Genomic DNA, 17,983 nt, shown 5'->3' on the forward strand with positions numbered 1-17,983 from the left:
GGGGGGGGGGGGGGGGGGGGGGGGGGGGGGGCATGAAACTTGTGGTGTCAGTGTTGTTGTTGGTGCAAACTTTGCTGCTGGATGCGTTGCAGGTGCCTCAACATGTCCGTTAGACATTGCAAACACTCGCCGTCAAATAGAGGTATACTATATATATCTTTGTATTTTATGTTATGCAAGCATTAAAAAAAAAAAAAAAAAAACATGTTGGGATTTTGTAAATTGGATCTAGCGATTATTTTTGTTGGTAATACTAATGGTGTAGTTGTTCAATTGACATTTTCAGAAGGATACAGTCCAAGCATTGAGGATGACAACAAGACAAGACACTGGTGGAAATATGGAGGTATGGATTTTGGTTTTGTTGATTACAACTTAGAAGGTTGATTTTATGGAACAGGGATGGAGGAATGAAGGGACTTTTCACAGGAGTTGGTCTTCTGTTGGGATTGTGGTGTCCTTAATTTTATTAAGTTGTCAAGTATCTTCTACACGGCTACACAACACAACACTAGAATACCACAACACATTGCCATCAATATCATTTGGAAATGCCCAAAGACTAGAATTACTACAACTCTAAATCATGAAAATTGGACCCACAAACTCTTTCCGTATGATTGATTTTAGTAATCTAGAATCCTTGATTGCTTATTTGTTCAAGTATATGTAAATATATGCATGTTGATGACAGATTCATAGTATATTTCTAAATGGATAATATTCTTCACCTGGTTCACAGCCATGTTTGTATCGTTGATGTGATGGAATAACAACTAAATATCACCAATTTCTTTTTAAAACTTATCTTATTATTGTCACTACACAACGATTTTTGGTTTTATTTACCTGGAACCAGATTTGAAGCCTCCCTCCATACTAGCAGACTTTAATCACCGTGGCATGTAGACATTTTGTTAAGTCTTATAACTTCTTTAAAGTTAAGCTCGATAAAATATAAAGAAAAGGAATTTTTAATAAAAGAGATTTAGCTTCTTTAATTCATAATTAAAAACGAATATTTGAAGTTACGCTATAATTAAACAAAAATACCTTGCATAGACATAAAAATCACAATAGCCAAATGAAATCAACATTAACTTAATTTGATCCCGAGTTATGTTATGTGGTTTCTGTTTCAAGTTTTGCATTTTTCAATTTTCATCATTCATTCCGCCAAGTGTTGTTGGTCCACCAAATCCATAAAAACATCACATACCAAGATAAGATTCAATAAATGATCAAGAATAAAACTTGATGATTGCATTTGTCATAGTGTAATAATTCTGATTATAATTTGAAGCAAACTCAAAGCTAATAATACATGTAAAGGAAATTATTAAAAGAGACCATACGGGAAGGCGTCCAAAGGATGGATAAGGTAGGTTAGAAGTAATGCGCCAATCATCAATGCGTATGCAATTCCCTGATCAATCGAAGTCCCTACAATACATACAAATGCAATTTTCGTCACTCACCATGGCTTTCAAGTTTCAAGTATATAGCTAAAGTTTGTTCAGAGAATGTGTTTTCTACAGTAACTCTAAATCGTCTTCATGTTGTAATTTGGATATAAGAAATCGAATAAAAGAAAGTGTATACTGTATACACTTAACTGGTTGCTTTGCCAATTATCTAGTCTTCATAACAAAAAGGTCGAGGTAAAAAAAATAGTAAAAAAATACAACGTGTTAGGGCTAGTGCAGGTTGCTTGCAGTTGAGGTAAATTAGCTCCAAATCAATGAATTTTGCTTTCGCAAACAATGAAAAAACAGCTAACCTATATATATATCAGATCTTTTGTACAAACAACCATCAATTTCATTTAAAACAGCGTCACAGAATATCAGAGAAGAAAATTTATTCAAAATTTTTGAACAAATACTTTGAAAAGTAAGAAACAATGAAAACAGAGCTAAACAGGTTGTTACTGGTTGAAGTAAATTAGCTCAAAATCACACAAGACCAAATGTTTTTTTTTTTTCGTAAATGATGAAAACAAAGTTAAATCAGATCTACATATGAATGCAACAATACAACTCGATTTAATTTAAAAAAAAAAAAAAAAAAAAAAAAAAAAAACCGCAGCAATGAATATCATAGAAAATTTTAAGCAGATGGTTTACCATCGCTAGAAGGAGCAGGAGCAGGTGCCATCGATTGAGCTCTAACATTTGGACAAACAATGCCTACAAACACCGCGAACATCGCCGCTATTGCAGTAACCAACAGCATCCGATTCACCGCCATTACTCTCCGTTTTAACAAAATCAACAATGCGAAGTCCCAAACGAAGATAAATCACCGAACTAAGTCGGTCTCCTCCACGGATCGGAGGAGAATCACACAGATTACTCAGATCAAAACCCTAGAAATTTCAGAGCTCAAGTCGTGTGTGTGTGAGTGTGTGTTTCAAGGGGTGGGTTATTAATATACAATGGGAAGCAAGGCAGACGGCTATCCTATCATTTAATTTCTAGTAGATTCCGTTGTTGTTAAATATTTTTTGAAATGTACACATTTAATTTTTATTTTTTTTTTTGTAAAATAAACCATTATATTTTATTTTTTATAATAATGCAGTCCTTATGACCGGCTATACCCGGTATACTGGTCATATACGAATTTTCTTTTAGGAAAAATGACTTGATAGGGTAAGAAACTTTTTGAAATGTACACATTTAGTCCTTATTCTTTTTTTTTGTAAAATAAACCCTTATACTTTATTAATATGTACACATTAGGTCTTTTTCATCAGATTCTACAGGTTTTGCTGATGTGGAAGCACAAGTGGCACTAAATATCAATTAATTAGCTTAGTCACCAGAGGTGGGTGATCCTCCAGCAACAAGAAAAGGGCGGCGACCCTTCTCTTTCTCGTCTCTCTTCCTTCCGGTTGAACAACAACAGCCAAACACACTTTACCTGTTGTATTTCTCCGATCTGTCTCTCTTTGCCTCCATCTTTGAGATATGTTGCCAGAAAAAGAAGAAAGAATCGACGAGGGGGCTACCAGAGCAGCTCTTCGCCGCCAACTACCGTCTCTACTTCCTCCTGCCTCCCCCTTCGACCTTGTTGTTTTTGTCATCATTCCTCCTTGCTACCAGTGATGTGTAGGAACACACAAAGGAGTCGCCGGAGATCGGTGTTCTCCCTCTTTTTCATGATGAATAAAAGTTGGAAAAATTTCATTGTGGATATGTGGATGCCACCTGGGTATTTCATTTCAACAAAATAAAAGAAAGAGAAAATTACTTGATAGGGTAAGATATTTTTTGAAATGTACACATTTAGTCCTTATTCTTTTTTTTTTGTAAAATAAACGCTTCCACGCCAGCAAAACCTGTAGAATCCGGTGAAAATGACCTAATGTGTACATATTAATAAAGTATAAGGGTTTATTTTACAAGAAAAAAAGAATAAGGACTAAATGTGTATATTTCAAAAAGTATCTTACCCTATTAAGTCATTATCCCTTAAAAAGGATACATGATTGGTTTAGTTTGGGTCGGTTTTGTTATGTTTAAGTTTTCGATTTTATAGTTTCTGCTATTTTCTAGTGGTGCTATGCGTTCCAAGAATTACGTTTTGGTGTTAAAAAATGAAGTATTATTGTATGAAGATAAAACACTATTTGCATCATCTTTATACTATTTTGGTGCAGAAAATAATAGTATGTCCAAGATGGTCTAAGTTGTTAATTTTCATTTATGTAATAGACTTAGAGGTTGTTTGTTTTTTTGCTACAGATCTGCGAAATCACTTTTGTCTGCGTCACACAGACATAGGTCCTCGCATGGTGTTTGTTTTTTCGAAGTGGGCAGATCCAAAAACGTCTGCGCGAGGTCTTCACCACACAGACATGGACTAACATCTTCTAAGATCTGCAAAGTCATTTTAACCTAAAAAAACACATCTTTTTTTTTCTTTCTCTATTCGGCCCATCCATTCTCACGTTTCACCCACCATCGACGCTCCTGTCTCGCTCCAACATCGTCTTCATCGTTCATCTTCTCCAATCAGCACCGCCGTCCACCGCCGCCTCCTCTCTGATCACAGGCAACAGAAAACGCCTCCTCTCCCATCGCAGACGAACAGCAACGCAGCGAACAGGTTTGCTTTCTTTTTTTCTTTGTTTTTTTTTATGGTTCTAACATCAAATTGATGATTAATCTTGCTTGAAAACTCTCTAATGTACTGAAATATGTGGTTTAATTTTGCTGAAATTGCTTCTTGTTGTATAAATTTATTGTTGGATAGTGGAAATCCGAAAATATGGTTGAAAATAGATTTTCCTGTGTAAACTTCTTATTAAATGTTGCTGGAAATCATATTCCTTGTGTATTTTGCTGGAAATTTCATGAGATTGCTGAAAATCAAGTTTTTTGTTGCTAAAAATCAAGTTTTTTGTTGTTGAAAATATGAAAATAGTGCTGAAAATCATATTCCTTGCGTATTTTGCTAGTAGTTTCATAAGATTGCTGAAAATCAAGTTTTTTGTTACTGAAAATCAAATTTTTTGTTGCTGAAAATAAGAAAATAATACCGAAAATGTGAAAATAATTTCTAGAAATTCCATAACATTGCTGACAAATTCAATTTTGATGTTGAAAGACCCTTTTAAGTTGAAAATTGTGAATGTTGTTTATTCTTGCTGAAAAGTCTATAATCTAGTCAAATTTGTTGATTCTTTTTGCTGAAAATAGTTGTTTTTTCTTAAATTTGATGTTAGATGTTGCTGAAAATGCTGTGAATTGTTGTTTAATATTGTTGTGAAAATTGTTGTTGAAATCAAGTTTTTTTCTTGATTAAAATATGAAAAATTGTGCTAGAAATATGAAATATTGTTGTGAATGTTGTGATTTTTTTTGAAAATACTTTTTACAATACCTTATAAAATCTTATTTGTCTATGATATATTGGTTATTGTAAAACCATTTTTTTTATTGTATGACTAATTCAGTTGAATGAATTTTATTTTCAGTGTTGTATGATTATTATTATTAAAATTTTGGTGTTGAAAAATCATTTGAAGTTTGTAAAATAATTTTATTTAAAATTCAGTTTATTTTAGCAGATTGCAGATGTTAAAAAACAAACAGTCTTCTTATTGCAGACTGCAGATGTTTGGTCCATCTCTTCTGTTGCAGAGGGTTGCAAATGTGGTTCGCGGACTGCAGACATTTTGGCTTCAGAAAAACAAACAACACCTTAATCGATTAGAAATATATATCATTGTACAATTATTCAGTACCATACGTCCATACCTATATGTCCATCCAATATTTTATTGAAAAAATTAATTATAAAACTACACAGTTTCAAGTTTGAGAAATATAATCTTCAAAAAAATACCAAAATGAAATCAAAAAATATTTTTGACAATACCATACACAGTTTCAAGTTTGAGAAATAAAATCTTCAAAAAATACCAAAATGAAATCAAAAAATATTTTTGACAATACCTTGAGCTGAGAAACGTGTTTGGAAACACGATAATCAGGAACCCAACTAACTCTATATAGCATGTTCCGGTGAGCCATTGTTTGGCTTTGGACCGATTTTGTACACCCTTAGCTAAAATAAAATATATTTATTACAAACTTTTTAACAAATCAAGACATGATAATGCATCAAATCCTATATAATTTAATAGATTGCTTCATCACTATTTTAATTTTTCTTACAGCTCTATCATCTTATAATGCATTTAACTATACAAAATTTCAATAAAATATATATTTTAAACTTTAAAAAATAATAATAATAAATAAATAAATCCTACTGACCTCTATGGTTGAGTTTTAATCCATTCAACTTTTTAGTTGAACTAATGTATGCATTATGATGATGTGAGTTGAGTTGGAAGCAATAATGATAAATTGTATATTATTCCATAAAAGTAATGGCTTTATCTGAATTTTCCATAGAGGTAGAAAACAGAAGACAAGTTGATGAGATGGATGATGCCAACGACCAAAGGGACAATAGCATGAGACGAGCATCAGTCATCAGCATGCATGCATAAAAAGACTTGTATAATCTGGGACCACAAATGCAGCAAGGCTCAACCCCAACCAATTAAACCCGCTTCAAATAATCTTCACCGATATGTCAAGATTTAGCACCCATGTTCGGATGTGACGCGAATCAAGATATCATTGTCCTTTTTTTTTTTTAAGGCAAATTGTATGTAAAAAATTGCCAACTGTTTGTTTCTTAGATACCCTGCCTGAATCCACCGCTCATATGTTTTGGTCCAATTTACCTATGAAATGACATTATTCTTGTTCTCATTAATCTTATTGTTCTATTTGAGATAAAGGTAAAAAAAAAATGTTCATTGTTGCAATACCAGAGTAAAAAGCTTGTGTAAAAATGGTTGTCAAAGGTAGCCAATCGACATGCGAAGAGAAGAGTGTTTAAAAGATCACAATGTCAAATGCACACATAAGATTTACAATCTCCATTTTAATGCACATGAATCAAGATGTTATGCTTGCTAATGCTACACATCATTTTTTAGAAGCAAACCAAAGTATTGTTGCACCATTTTTACATAGTCATTCATGGTTGGTTTCACATTGCTAACTTTGGATCTACTGTCCCTGTAGCACTTCCTTCCCCTGTTAGGAGATGATCAGGATCCTGAAAAACACAACACATTAAACATTAAAATTGCAACGAAATTCATCACCAAATAAATTATAAAATTAAAGTAATAAATACCTCCATGCCCCATTTTATATAATCTGGGGATTCACATGCTTTATATTCATCAACCAAACTCTCGATTACATCCCTTGACTCATCAAATTCAGAAAGATCATTGTCCTGGATGAATAATAATACCCACGTGATTGCAATAAGTATACAAAAAAGGTTAGGTTAGGTTAAAATACCAACATACTTTCATTTCTTCCTATTATTTACAGCATTGTACTATATAATGCATTAAATACAAAGTAATTTTCACTGCTAGTTACAAACAATGCCTTAATAAGTAGAGAGACGATAGTAAGTCTATAAAATTAAAAAAAAAAAAAAAAAAAAAAAATTAAATGGAAGTATGTATGCAATGCATCAACATTCAACAAAAAGAGTAGAGTAGAGTAACTTACATCAAACAAAGGGAAACCCCTGTATTTGTCAAGAAAGGCCTGTCTCTTTCTTAAGAGAGAATACTGACTCAAACATTTAGAGAATAGATGCCGAATTCCCGTGTAACTTGCTAACATCAGCCCACTCACCTGAAAAAACAATAATAACACATTAACACCACTTTACTTTTCATAAATAAATAAATAAATCCCACAACAATTTATAAAAAAAAAAAAAAAAAAAAAAAAATCTTACCCTGTGGGCAGTTTGAACATATGGAGACTTTCTTGAAAGAGCAACCTGTCCCATAAAAATCAACATCAGAATTTAAAAGAGGAGAATTGGTTTGGTTAATACCTTAGCAGGAAACATTACATACCTGAATGCTAGCAGGGCCCCATTCAATGAAATTAACAAGCTTTCTTTCACGTATTCGCTGCAAACTATCATGAACCTAATAAAAGCATCACAAATGTCATACTCATATAACTCATCCATGGATGTGTAACTGAAGATTGAAAAATGACCTGAGTAGGGTCAACTTCCCCCTGAATGATGTTCAGTATGGATATATATTTTGCCTGACTAGCTTCTTTTGTCCTGGCATGTGATGAAACCATGATATTCTTTGTCTGCAAAAAACATACCAGCACCCATGAGTAACTAAGTATCACAATCAAAGCTTCACTAAAACAACTTCTTCTAACGTTTTCTTGCCTGAAGAAGTCTTCTCATCACATCCAATACGGTGGTTTTTCGGATCATATTAGCCTGCCGATAACAATAGTTTCAATAATATTAATAATAATTTTAACAGGTATTTGAAAATCCTACATACCTGGCGTTCCACTGTCAGTGGTGTATACCCTGTCATAAGAAAGTGGCATCTTGGTGTTGGGATCAAAGAAGCAAGAAGTCCAACCAGATCATTGTTCATATAACCAGGGTACCTCAGTGTAGTTGTACTCGCAGACATTACAGTAGAAACCAGAGAATTTGTCTGAGAAACAGAAGGATTTTGTATATGAAGTCTCTCTACTGCAATTCTATTAAGTGCAGTGTTATCAAGAACAACAACACAGTCAGCATTTAGTGTGAGTCGTTTCAGAGTCAAAAGGGAGTTGTAAGGCTGGACCACCACATCACTTGTCTCGTTTTGGTTAGGGAAGACACTGTATGTCTGAACAAGTTTCTTGCTGTATCGATCATTTAAAGTCTCCAGAAGGTATGAACCCATACCTACAAATAACAAGTTTAATAATTTCTTTGTGTATCAAGTTCATATGAATGAGATAAAACCAGCCATAGCCCTTAGCCCTTAGCCCTTAGCCCCTAGGTAAGTAAGTAAAAGCCCAAAACCTGAGCCTGTTCCTCCAGCAATTGAATGACATAAAACAAATCCTTCAAGACTATCACTTCCATCTGCTTCTCTGTCAATCATGTCCATCAAATCCTCCTCAAAATTTTTACCCTGCCAAAAAAAAAAAAAAAAAAAGACACAGAATCATTATTGAAATTTGAGAATTATACAAGATAATGTGATCACAACAAACCAATTAATTGTTAACCTGATGATATCCACTGGCCCAATTGTTTCCTGCACCGCCTCCTTCCTTTGAGGTAAATATATTCTCGTGATTGTAGAGATTTCTGTATTCACCGGTTTGGATTCCATTAATCACTCTAGGCTCCAAATCCATAAGCAATGCTCGTGGTATGTAGTGCTGATCATCAGCTTGATAGAAAAACACATCTTTCCTGTCACCTCCCTGCAGCAAGTTTGTACACAGAAAATGGTCACACTTACGTTTTTCACTTAATATTGTAGTACAATGACACTCGCACAAATTCCGAGGGCTCAATTTCCATAGAAACAACCGCTTCGCGAAATGCAAGGGAAAGAGAACCATCTTCCACGAATGGTCCACCGGGATCGCTCTTTTAAATGACATTTGCTCAACATAATACGCACTAACTTAAGGTAGAGTCAGATGAGACTGATTAAACCACCAAGCATAACCAAAGATACAGTTAAAGTAGTGACCTGAGTAGCGAAATCTTCAAGTATGCCGTCCTTGGAGATACCGTGTTCCAAACAAAGCTGCTTCCAGAACTCCATTCCGATCTGGTTCCCGCATTGTCCTACTTGCAGTGTTATGATTTCACGAGGCATATCTTTTGCTTCTTCTTCTTCTTCTCCGATTACTTTTATTTATCCCCTTTGTTTCTGGGTTCCTAGGGTTTCGAAACTCTGTCTGTGTAGTGTGTGTGGGAGAGGCGGGACAACGTTGGTTTTAGAAATAAAGAGAAAAAGGGTGGAAAAAGTGAAAGCCGGCAAACGTTCGATTGACCCCCGTCTTGTTAGCGGGTGAGGGTATCATGCGCACCAAATGATTTTTTTTTTGAAGGGCAGGTATAATATATTAGCTCTTAAATTTATCTATATTCAGGACGGTACTTCCTTCGATCTCAAAAAGAAACGACACCACCGTTAGATTATAAGCCCTTTTGAAACCTGGTTGCCCATGTATTAATTAGTTAATTTTGTTTTAAGACTATTAAATGTGAGCAAACATTTAAGACATTATCATGTCATGTCACAGATGGTGTTATAATATTAATTATAGAAATGGTGTTGAAATGTAATAACATATTAAGAAAAAGACAGACAAAATAAGAAAAAAAAAATAGTGATTGATTAATTTTTTCATGTTGAGGTATGTTGTTAGTCGTTATCACATCTTGTGTATTCGGTGACTTTTATTTTTTTTGCATGTTTATTTAATCGTTTAAGGAAAAATGATCTTGTAGTACAATTAAGTTTAGGCAATGTCTCGGATTGATCACTGAAGTTTATTTGTTGCACAATAGATCATTAAATTATCATTTTATGTGTCAATTACATCAGTTTGCAATATATGAAGCGGTCAACCAGCAACACCGGTGACTTGGCAAACAACATTGCATATTTGACAAAAAAGATACATAAGTGGTGTTGATGTTTAACTTAACTTTCTGATTTCTTCCACCCCGACCCTCACCATTACAACCACCGTCCACACCACCCTACCCCCGCCCTTATTATCACAACCACCTTCCATCTCACACCACCATCTTCTACCAGTCCACTTCCCACCATCATCATTTATCTTCCTCTAATCCTCCTTAAACACACTAATCTCATTTTTTAACATTAAAAAAATCTCAAATATCATAACACTAGGCTTGGAAAAGAAAAGTTGAAAACAATATAACGATCTAGTCTCATTCCCATTCGGTTACAGCTGCACCTTCAGAGGGACGGGAACAAAATCAGCCTCCTATCCATCGCCACACTTTACCAGAACCTTGGCTCCAATCCAACCATTGACACCTGTCACCACAGGGGCACCAGAATTTAGTGGTGGCGCAATTTCACTAACCCATTGAGCATCAGGAAACAGGGCAGACCAATTATCACCCATGCCAAGAATCCTGAATTCTTCTACCTCCCCACCACCACCATCTTCCACCTTTACCCTCACCTAACTAAGTTTTTTTAAAAAAACTCCCCAAAACTTTCTTTTTGTCGCACGCTCTGTCCAGTCAAATCGAATTTTGAAATCAATATTGTTGGAACAAAGTTCTAGGAGGATCAATAGATTCTAAGCAGATAAACAATTAGAGACGTAATTAAGAACACATGAATGGCTTTAAAGATGGCGTATGATTAAACTTTAACATCTCAGGAGAGCTCGATTAAGAACTTCGACTGTAGAGATGTTTAGGGTTACAAACGCAATAATCACTATAATCATGTTAGTTTCTATGCATACATGCATGCACTATTTATAACTAAACCCTATAATAATCACTGATGGACAGGCCCAATCCGGATATACAAAATAAGCCCACGACGCAACATACAATACCCAACAATCTCCCCCTCTGCGTCAATGGAGCCGAGAGCTCACTTCGGTTGATCTGCAGCAGACTTCTTGATAGTCTTGAACACGCTCAGTATGATGACCAAAAGAGTTTGTCTGAAAGTGATGTACCATCGGAGCATGTCTGTGAAGTTCTTCTTATCAGAATTGGAATTCGCCTTGCATCGATGAATGATATTAATGATATGTTCCAGGCAGTCGGTCGAGAATAAGTGTTTGTCAACAAGAGCAAATAAGAACCTTTCATCTTTGGCTCTTGTAAACATAATTGTGAGGTAAGCAGAATCAATTTGATCAAGAGTCATTTTGTTGACATCTCTTGGCTTTGTAGCAGGCTTCACCGTTGGTTTCTTCCTCATGACACTTGCCACTTCTTGATCCATCTTTACAACTTCGTGGATATAAGAGGCTAACATCCTTTTAAGATGACCTAAGATTGGTTCATACTCCTTCGCATTAGTGAGCAAAATATTGAAGAGCATAATCCAATCATGAGGATTCAGGTTAGGAAGGTCTGCCAGGGAGATGATAGGAACCGAGTTATTCGAACCTCGGTTTGTCCTGAAAGAGACATTAATAAACTTCCCTGCAAACAATGGTTTCAGCACCTTGACCGTAGTAATCTTCTGTGCACTCCAGGTCGGATACTGAGGCTGACTGAACTCGAGATAAAAATCATAAGTTCACGGTCGACATGAGGATGGGGTGAAGGGACTCCAACTGTCGGCTCAAAACAATGGAAAACAAATGCCTTTCGAGTAATAGGCATGTCGAACTGTGAATCCCTTTGTATTCTCACAATCAAAAGAGGTTACAGGCTCCAGCCAGTAGGTGCTTGGAAACTTTATTGTCTCCTTGATGAGTGTTTCTCTTGTCCAGAGAGGAAACAAGGCCTTTTGCAGTCTAAGGCATCTTGTTCTTCCTTATTCTTTCTCTCTCTCTTTCTTCAGCCTCCTTCGCAACCCGAAGGGTTTCATCAAACTTTATGTCCTTTTTCTTTCTTTTTAGGGCCTCAACAATTGTCTCTCCTTCTTCATCACTATCATCATCTACACCTTTCTTTTTATCCTTGTCACCAGAACCTGAAGCTTCGTTACCCTTCGGTTTGTTTTTAACTGTGACCTTCTGTTGAGTAGCACCTTCTCCCCCTTGTTTTGGAGGTACAGAGCTCTCCGAAACACCCTTCATTTCATGTAACATTGCAAGGGCAGGAAGAAGCTTTGTGTAACGTCCCAAAATTCAAGACTAAAAATTTCTTTTAATAAAACATTACTTTAAGCAAATTCATCTTTTCAAAACATAAACAAAGTATTAGTTTCCAAAATACATGTTTGTTATCAGAGTAAACATTCCCAGGCTGTCTAAGCTATGGTGTGTGCCATGCGATCACCTCGAGCTCTTTCCTCCGCTACCGGAAGTACCTGAAACCAAAACTGAAAACCGTAAGCACGAAGCTTAGTGAGTTCCCCACCCTACCACATACCATGCATAACCACATACTACATATACTGGGTCACGCCCGCTATCCTGGGCCTCGCCCGCTACAACGGCCCCGCCGCTCCAGGCCCCGCCTGGCTTCGAGCCCCGCTCGGATACAGATCTGTTTCACTTAGGCCTCGCCTGTCACAGGCCCTGCCCACTAACATGTAATAGCACATAAACATCTCACATCACACCACATAAGCTAAACACACACTAACAGATCTTGTCCTAAGGCCTCGTCTATCTCTGGGCCCCGCCCCTGACCTGCTACTGATGCGTCACGGAACCCCGTCCATGCTCCTACTGGTAGTGAGATACGGGCCCAACCCACGCTCACTCCTTTCCTAACTTGGGCCTCGCCCCTGCTTTGCTGCTACTGAGATGTGGAACACCATCCACACTCTGCTATTGGTGAGATACGGGACCACGCCCACACTCACCTCCCTACCAGGCACATACAAGTATCACACAGACAACAAGTATAAACTATCACATAAACCCTTCCTTGGGCACCCGCCCTCCATCATTGGACCTCGTCCCGAATATTATACTAGCATACTGTGCCTAAGGCTAACCCCCGGGTCTTCTACTCATATCTACATGGGCCGGCATTGTGGTCGTAGACCCATTCATACAAAGGGAAACTCACATGCACTGGCTGAACTTGCTGATGATCCCACTAGCTGCTGCCCGACCTATGACATCCCCATTTTCGCGGCCAAAAAAGACTGATTTTGTTTATGCTTTATAAAAATCAGAGTACTTCTTTTAATAAAAATGTTGCGGAATTTGTTCCCAGAAAAACATGATAATCGCGTTATCAAGGCATTTCTACAAAAACATATTTTTATTCACTTTTAAAAACATTTGGGATGTCATCGTCAATACAGAAACATAAGCATAAACAGAACTTACATTTATTTACACTAGTGATCTACATCTCTTTTAAATCTCTCAGTGTAATGTGACTTCATATCGACACCTGTGATACAAATAAACTGAGTGGGTCAGGTTGGGAAACCTGGTGAGTACATAGGGTTTTCAACCCACAATAATATACTTATTATGTTTTAACAATCAAACAATCAACCCAATTACCCATCCCTATTATCTTCTTTATTCTTAAGGATCTACCCTAAGAACCAGCTATTTCTCATTCATTCATTCCTAAGGATCATCCTAAGGAAACAACATGAAGTCCATTGTTGCCAATGACACTTTGGTCAAGCGCAGCTGCTAATCTTGTCACTTAGGCACAACTGCCAGAATTGGGACATTTCCTATGAGGCGCTTCTGCCGGTATTGACCTTTTAACGCCATTGTCATGGTCATAAGGCTCCCTATTAGGCACAATTGTCGATACTGTCCTTAGAGCGCAGCTGCTAGGACGTTTACCGTAGATCTAAAACATCTACGGGTTGTGGCGCAGCTGTCAGTGCTCATCTATAGGGTACTAGGTACACCGATGCCAATGTATACCTATAGGGCACTAGGTCCATGCTACTAATGTTCCTTTATTTCAGCTTTTATCCCTCATCATTCATCTACCCATGTTTTACCCAACATATCTTGTAGATATAAAATACTTTATACAATTTACATCATTTAAAACATGTATAAAAATCTTTCACCAGCATAGACAGCAAGTATTCAGATAATATGCACACATAGCACGTAAATTAATAATAAAATACTTCATATATATGTGTAAGATGAAAGGGACCATGCACTCACAACACGTAATATATATTAAATACTTCATATCTATGTGTAAGATGAAAGTAACTATGCACTCACAACACGTAATATATATTAAATACTTCATATCTATGTTAAGATGAAAGTAACTATGCACTCACAACACGTAATATATATTAAATACTTCATATCTATGTGTAAGATGAAAGTAACTATGCACTCACTTGAGAAGGTGGTGATTCCAAAATCGGGCAGCGCTTGCTTCAAACGATTCTATTTTCCTTCGACGAAATCTAGCATTATTATCGCTAAATGTTAGTCTAATATTTACCGTGACCAACTATTAGTCTTAGTATTATTATTATTATTATTATTATTATATAAGCGTTAAACAATATTTTCCAACCACTATGTACAGACAGGGGCCAGACATAAAACACCGGAGGGCAGGACCATTTTGGCATATAGCACTTCTGAAATCCAACAACCCTATGCGGCCCTTTAAACCAGATTCCCCGTACTGCGAGTAGTTAAAAAAAATTATAACGACACTTATATAAGTTATAATAATAGCTCAAATATTTATTATAAGTTCATAATAACAATACTAATTTTAAATATAAGCTATATTAAAATCAGGTAAACATAACTTACTTACAAGGGGATTTTAGCTAGGAGTCGGGCTCTGTAGAGGCAGAACTTCGTCGTTGAATCTTTCTAAGAAAGATTCGTGCAGTGCTTCAGCGCTCACCTTACTATACTAAAACTACAGAAAGAGAAGTCGAATCACGAGGGACCGAAATGCTCGGGGGATAAGGAGAGAAAGACTCTTGAATCAAGAGAATGGTGCAAGAAATATGAGAGCCCAAGCCTCTTATTTATAGTAATTGAATTTACAAAAACTACCCCCATAATTACTTAATGACCTTATAGTTATATAAACAACTAAACACCCCTTTATAATACTATTTTAAATAGATTTAAAGATATTTGTACTAAACTAATGTCGAAAGAACTCAACATTAGTCTTATAATGACCGCATCGTCGATACCTTTCTAATGATATATACATATGTATATATATATATGTGTGTGTGTGTGTGTGTACATATATATGATTTATACTTTATTTTAATATGTAAATATGCTATTATAATTTGTAACTCGTTCATACGAACTCCGTTTTTGACATTCTTTATATTCACGCGTAGGTGGAGACGCACTCTACAACTTTCGTTTAGACTCCGTCGGCTAATTTTGAATTTATTTTTAAAGTTATATTTTTAACAGGCCGGGACAGGATTGGTCCGTTATAATCTCATAACTTTTTCGTTATAACTCGGATTTCGGCGTTCTTTATATGTACGGAAACCCTGTGACATATTCTACAACTTGGTTAAGATTATTTATTCTAAATAATCTTTTTGTCGAAAAGTCGTTTTCGACCCCTATTGCCTCTAAATTGACTAGCCCGGATATGCGGGCGTTACACGACCACTCACTGAACTCCTGCTCTACTAGCTTGCCGAGCTATCAATATCAATGCAACACTTAGTCTAACTGACCCCCGACAGTTAACCAAGTCAACTCTGGCCTAAGTCAAAGTCCTGGTCAAAGTCAACCTTCCAAGTCAACCCTACTTGCCGAGTCCACCTACTGACTCGCCGAGTTCACAAACACAGGGTCCTTCCGTTCGCGACATGACTCGCCGAGTCCAACGATTTCCGAGTCCTAACCTGTCCAACTCGCTGAGTCTCCACCCGACTCACTGGTTCGAGTCTCCACTCGAAGGGTTTGGGGCTACGCGACCTGACTCGCCGAGTCTAAGAACAGACTCGCTGAGTACCAGGCAATCTTCATCCAACTCGCCGAGTTGTTCCTCCAACTCGCCGAGTTCATGCCCAACATCATCCGACTCGACGAGCCGTTCATCCCACTCGTCGAGTTCCTCCTCATCTTCATGCTACTCGCCGAGTCCACTCGAAGGACTCGCCGAGTCCATTCAGATCTACATACATGCATAGGACTTTTGAGTCATGCATGGACTCCAAACTGTAGATCTACCCTTCCCAAGCATATTCCCCACGTAAAGTTGCAAACTTTACGTGTAGAGATGGAGATCTAGGCAAAATGCACCCTAAACTAGGGTTTAAGGCCAAGGGGCTTCAAAATCGACTCAAGGGCTGATACTTTATGCTTCTCCAGTCCATAACACACTTGGATCTGAAGTAGCAACTCCAGATCCGGCTCCTAACTCAAAATAATATCATTGTGGCTAAAGAGCCCCAACAACCACACATAAATCTAGATGCAAAAGGGTCCAGGAACTAGTTTATTACCTCCAGATGCTCAGAATGAACTCACAATCCCAGATCTATAGTCCCTTCTTGCTCCTCCAAGCTCCTTCTTCCTTCTCCAAGCTTTAATGCACCTTCCAAGGCAACAAATGGCTCAAATAGAGGATATGGTGGCTAGGGTTTGGTATCCAGGGCTAAAGAGGCAGTAAGGAACCCTAGGAAGAAGATTAAGACGTTTATATAGGCTCCAAGTCCCGAATTTATGGTTTTCCACGCACAGACCAGACTCGCCGAGTCACCTTGGCCGACTCGCCGAGTCGGTCACTTACTCCTCGACCCGGATCCCGCTCTGACTCGCCGAGTTCCTCCTTGGACTCGCCGAGTCGCCCCTAACATTAAGGTTTTCTTTCCTTTCTTGGCCTTCAAAACTTTGGGTGTTACACTTTGTTGTCAAATGGTTTATGATGGTCAGAGTCAGTATGGGATCATGAGCACTGAGAAGATTAGATAGCATATTCTTGACATCTCCAACACAACTACGAAAGACAGCTCTGAAACGACCCTAAAATACGACCCAAAAATTTCGTTTTTCAACATAACCAAAAACCATAATCTGAGTGTCATATCATAACCCATACATGATGTATCTCAAAATAATAATAAAACACTATGCGAAAAACTGTATCATATCCATGTTATATAAAAATCAAGAACCAATCAACTCCCAGGATAAAAGCTAAAGCTGTGGTGTGTGCGATGCCATCATCCCGAGCTCCTCTCTCTACAAGTGGAAGTACCTGAAACAAAACTGAAACTGTAAGCACGAAGCTTAGTGAGCTCCCCCAAACTACCACATACCATACAATACATATAAATCACATACTGGGCCTTGCCCACTGCATCAGACCGAGGTCTGGAACTAGCTGCATCGGACCGAAGTCCGGAACTGACCGGGACCTTGTCCCCTGCATCGGACCAGAGTCCGGAACTAACTGCATCGGACCGGAGTCCGGAACTGACTGCATCGGACCGAAGTCCGGAACTGACTGCATCGGACCGAAGTCCGGAACACATAACACAAAAATGCTTGAATCACAAAGACGTCAATCCAACTAGCTACTATATCAAACTAAAGACCGGACTACTGATAATTACACGGGCCGTCATTGTGGCCGTAGACCCGATCCTACTGAAAGGAGACTCACCTCGCGAACTGGCTGCTGAGTGAATAGCTCTGAGGGCTAACTGCTGCTGCTCCGGTATCTCCCCGGCTACAAGACCATAAACATACTCAATCAAACACTAAACACTGCACTGGGTAAAATGACTCTTTTACCCCAGGTCAAAGTCAGCTCTCAGACAAAGTCAACTCTCGGTCAAAGTTAACTCATAGTTGACCTGACTCGCCGAGTTGGTCCGCCAACTCGTCGAGTCCCTATTCTCACTCTTCGACTTAACTCGCTGCTACTCGTCGAGTAT

General features: G+C 37.6%; 2 protein-coding genes and 1 long non-coding RNA gene across 3 annotated transcripts; 1 reads left to right on the top strand and 2 right to left on the bottom strand.

Moving 5' to 3' along the window:
* Positions 1-23: 23 nt before the first annotated feature.
* LOC128127089 (uncharacterized) lies at positions 24-739 on the top strand. Its single transcript, XR_008225144.1, has 2 exons — positions 24-142; positions 287-739. It is a non-coding gene; the product is annotated as an uncharacterized LOC128127089 (long non-coding RNA).
* Positions 740-1,238: 499 nt separating this feature from the next.
* On the bottom strand, positions 1,239-2,417 carry LOC111894617 (arabinogalactan protein 20). Its single transcript, XM_023890700.3, has 2 exons — positions 2,127-2,417; positions 1,239-1,443 (listed from the first exon to the last, which is right to left on the bottom strand). Exons 1-2 carry the CDS (start codon positions 2,248-2,250, stop codon positions 1,340-1,342), a joined length of 228 nt encoding a protein of 75 aa, XP_023746468.1. The 5' UTR covers positions 2,251-2,417; the 3' UTR covers positions 1,239-1,339.
* A 3,988-nt stretch (positions 2,418-6,405) lies between these two features.
* Positions 6,406-9,493, bottom strand: LOC111894598 (tubulin gamma-1 chain). The gene is made up of 11 exons (XM_023890674.3): positions 9,146-9,493; positions 8,670-8,870; positions 8,461-8,572; positions 7,940-8,340; positions 7,819-7,872; positions 7,629-7,733; positions 7,481-7,555; positions 7,357-7,401; positions 7,122-7,250; positions 6,730-6,834; positions 6,406-6,648 (listed from the first exon to the last, which is right to left on the bottom strand). The coding sequence occupies exons 1-11, from the start codon at positions 9,272-9,274 to the stop codon at positions 6,580-6,582; spliced, it is 1,425 nt and encodes a 474-aa protein (XP_023746442.1). The 5' UTR covers positions 9,275-9,493; the 3' UTR covers positions 6,406-6,579.
* Between the last annotated feature and the right edge of the window lie 8,490 nt (positions 9,494-17,983).

Source organism: Lactuca sativa, chromosome 7 (assembly GCF_002870075.4).
Source record: "Lactuca sativa cultivar Salinas chromosome 7, Lsat_Salinas_v11, whole genome shotgun sequence".
In the NCBI taxonomy this organism is placed as follows: domain Eukaryota; kingdom Viridiplantae; phylum Streptophyta; class Magnoliopsida; order Asterales; family Asteraceae; genus Lactuca; species Lactuca sativa.

Bases quoted from the DNA above. Each gene is read 5' to 3' on its own strand.
- LOC111894617 (XM_023890700.3), bottom strand. From the start codon at position 2,250: ATGGCGGTGAATCGGATGCTGTTGGTTACTGCAATAGCGGCGATGTTC. The intron at 1,444-2,126 runs GTAAACCATCTG...TATGTATTGTAG, and splicing joins TCCTGCTCCTTCTAGCGATG to GGACTTCGATTGATCAGGGA.
- LOC111894598 (XM_023890674.3), bottom strand. From the start codon at position 9,274: ATGCCTCGTGAAATCATAACACTGCAAGTAGGACAATGCGGGAACCAG. The intron at 8,341-8,460 runs GTTTTGGGCTTT...TGTTATTTGTAG, and splicing joins TGCTGGAGGAACAGGCTCAG to GTATGGGTTCATACCTTCTG. The intron at 7,556-7,628 runs GTCATTTTTCAA...TGCTTTTATTAG, and splicing joins GGGAAGTTGACCCTACTCAG to GTTCATGATAGTTTGCAGCG.